This window comes from Penaeus monodon, chromosome 34 (genome assembly GCF_015228065.2).
Source record: "Penaeus monodon isolate SGIC_2016 chromosome 34, NSTDA_Pmon_1, whole genome shotgun sequence".
NCBI classification, from domain to species: Eukaryota; Metazoa; Arthropoda; class Malacostraca; order Decapoda; family Penaeidae; genus Penaeus; species Penaeus monodon.
This window is the reverse complement of record NC_051419.1, coordinates 1,299,008-1,300,764: the sequence shown is the minus strand read 5'-3', so window position 1 is coordinate 1,300,764 and position 1,757 is coordinate 1,299,008. Positions and strand designations below refer to the sequence as shown.

At 56.3% G+C, this 1,757-nt stretch overlaps 1 protein-coding gene across 1 annotated transcript in view; it reads right to left on the bottom strand.

Annotated features, from left to right (window-relative positions):
• Window positions 1-6: 6 nt before the first annotated feature.
• The window catches only part of LOC119594498 (neuropeptide CCHamide-1 receptor-like), a 4,056-nt gene continuing 2,305 nt past the window's right edge, over window positions 7-1,757 (bottom strand). The window contains exon 2 of the mRNA XM_037943530.1: window positions 7-1,705. Within this exon, the coding sequence (XP_037799458.1) occupies window positions 682-1,705 (1,024 nt within the window). The 3' untranslated portion in view covers window positions 7-681. The remainder of the gene's footprint in view (window positions 1,706-1,757) is intronic.

Here is a 1,757-nt window from a genome sequence, read left to right as displayed (position 1 = left end):
TTAAAGAAAGGGGGGGGAGAAAGAAAGAGGAGTTAAAAGGTAGGCGTGGTTGCCACAAGAGGAATATCCTATAGCTATCTACTTATCCTCTTGGATCCTACTGAATCCTTGTTTAGACAGAGAAAGTGGAATTTAATTATTTTTTGTGCTTCTTTTCTTCAGGAAATGGTTGGATATGACCGGATAAAGAGCAATATATGTGTTAGATATCAAGCTTCTGAGAAACAAAATCTCGTAATTTCCGAAAACAATGAGTCATTTTCGTCTGGCTCTCAGAAAAAGGAAGTTTCTCGCATCCGAGGAACACTTCTGCTTTGAATGAATCATTTGAATGTAATGATTATCTCAGAGAAAGACCTGTACCATGACTCTTATTAATAGCATCTCTACCTAGTCTTGAGATATTATGTCATCTGGAGATTTGTGAGATGTGTGCAAAAGTTCCATCGATTTATAGGCCTTTTATAAGAGTGCTGAACAGTCAGCGAGATGTTCTGCTGAACGCCTAATATTCCGAGGGTCATCCATGCTCAGAAAGTGGTACTGTAGATTTCCGAGTCAGAGCAGGTGACACCCAACATTAGTACTTTTTCCACGGGATCAATCGGCGGCCAACAGCCGGCCTTTCCACAGCGCCCAGCCTGCGCCTCGAGAGAGCCTCGGCTGTCCCAACTCTGGCGCTCACACCACGGAGCCGGGGTTGGTGTAGTTCCGCGAGGAGAGGAGGCTGGTGGTGCTGGTGAGGGTGAGGCGGTGGGGCGCGTCGTGGGTGCCGTTGTCCGCGCCCCCGACCATCCTCAGGTGCACGTGCTCGGTCCGAGGGGCCGTCGAGAGGCGTGTGGCCGTGGAGTCGGTGGGGTCCCAGTCCCTCCTGCGCCCGCGCCTCCGCCGGGTGCACCAGCAGAAGACGTGGCGGTTGAAGTATTTGCGGAAGGTGCCGCTGACGAAGTACAGGGCGATGGGGTTGATGCAGGAGTTAATGAAGGACAGACAGAAGCCGACGATGCGGAAGGAGTGCCAGTAGATGTTGTAGTTCATGCTGGAGTTCTCGCCGAAGTGCCACCACATGATGAAGATGTTGATGGGGAGGAAGCAGATGGCGAAGATGGTGACGAAGGCCAGGACCATCTTGGCCACCTTCCTGCGGGCCTGCACCTGGCGCTGCTGGCCTGCCGCTTCGCCGGGTAGGTGCTGCGCCGACACCAACAGGTGGCGGGCCATGAGCACGTAGAAGGTGGCGATGAGCACCAGCGGGAGCACGTAGTACACGATAAACTTGACGAGTGTGTGGATCTTCGGGTACAGGTCGCCCAGGTACGGCGGGAAGGGGGTGCAGATGTGGTACTTCTCCCCCGTTGGCGTGAACTTGTCGGGCACGTGAGAGAAGAGGGCCGCGGGGAGCGCCAGGATGGCCGAGAACACCCAGATGCCGACGGCGACGATGACCGTGACGCGGTCGGCAGTGTCGGACACGTGGTGGCTGACGGGGCGCACGATGGCCATGTAGCGGTCGGCGCTGAGGGCCGTCAGCGTGAACACGGTGATGCCCAGACTCAGGTCCTTGACGAACTCCGAGGCGCGGCACACCGTCTCGCCGAACGGGTACGAGGACACTGTGTACACGATCGAGATGAAGGGCACCGTCAGGAGGACCATCAGGAGGTCGCCGGCCGCCAGGGACACCAGGTGCGTGTTGGGCGTGCTCCTGCAACGGGAGGGTCGGGTTAGAAGGGGCTGGCCGGAAGGCGAGCAGTGTG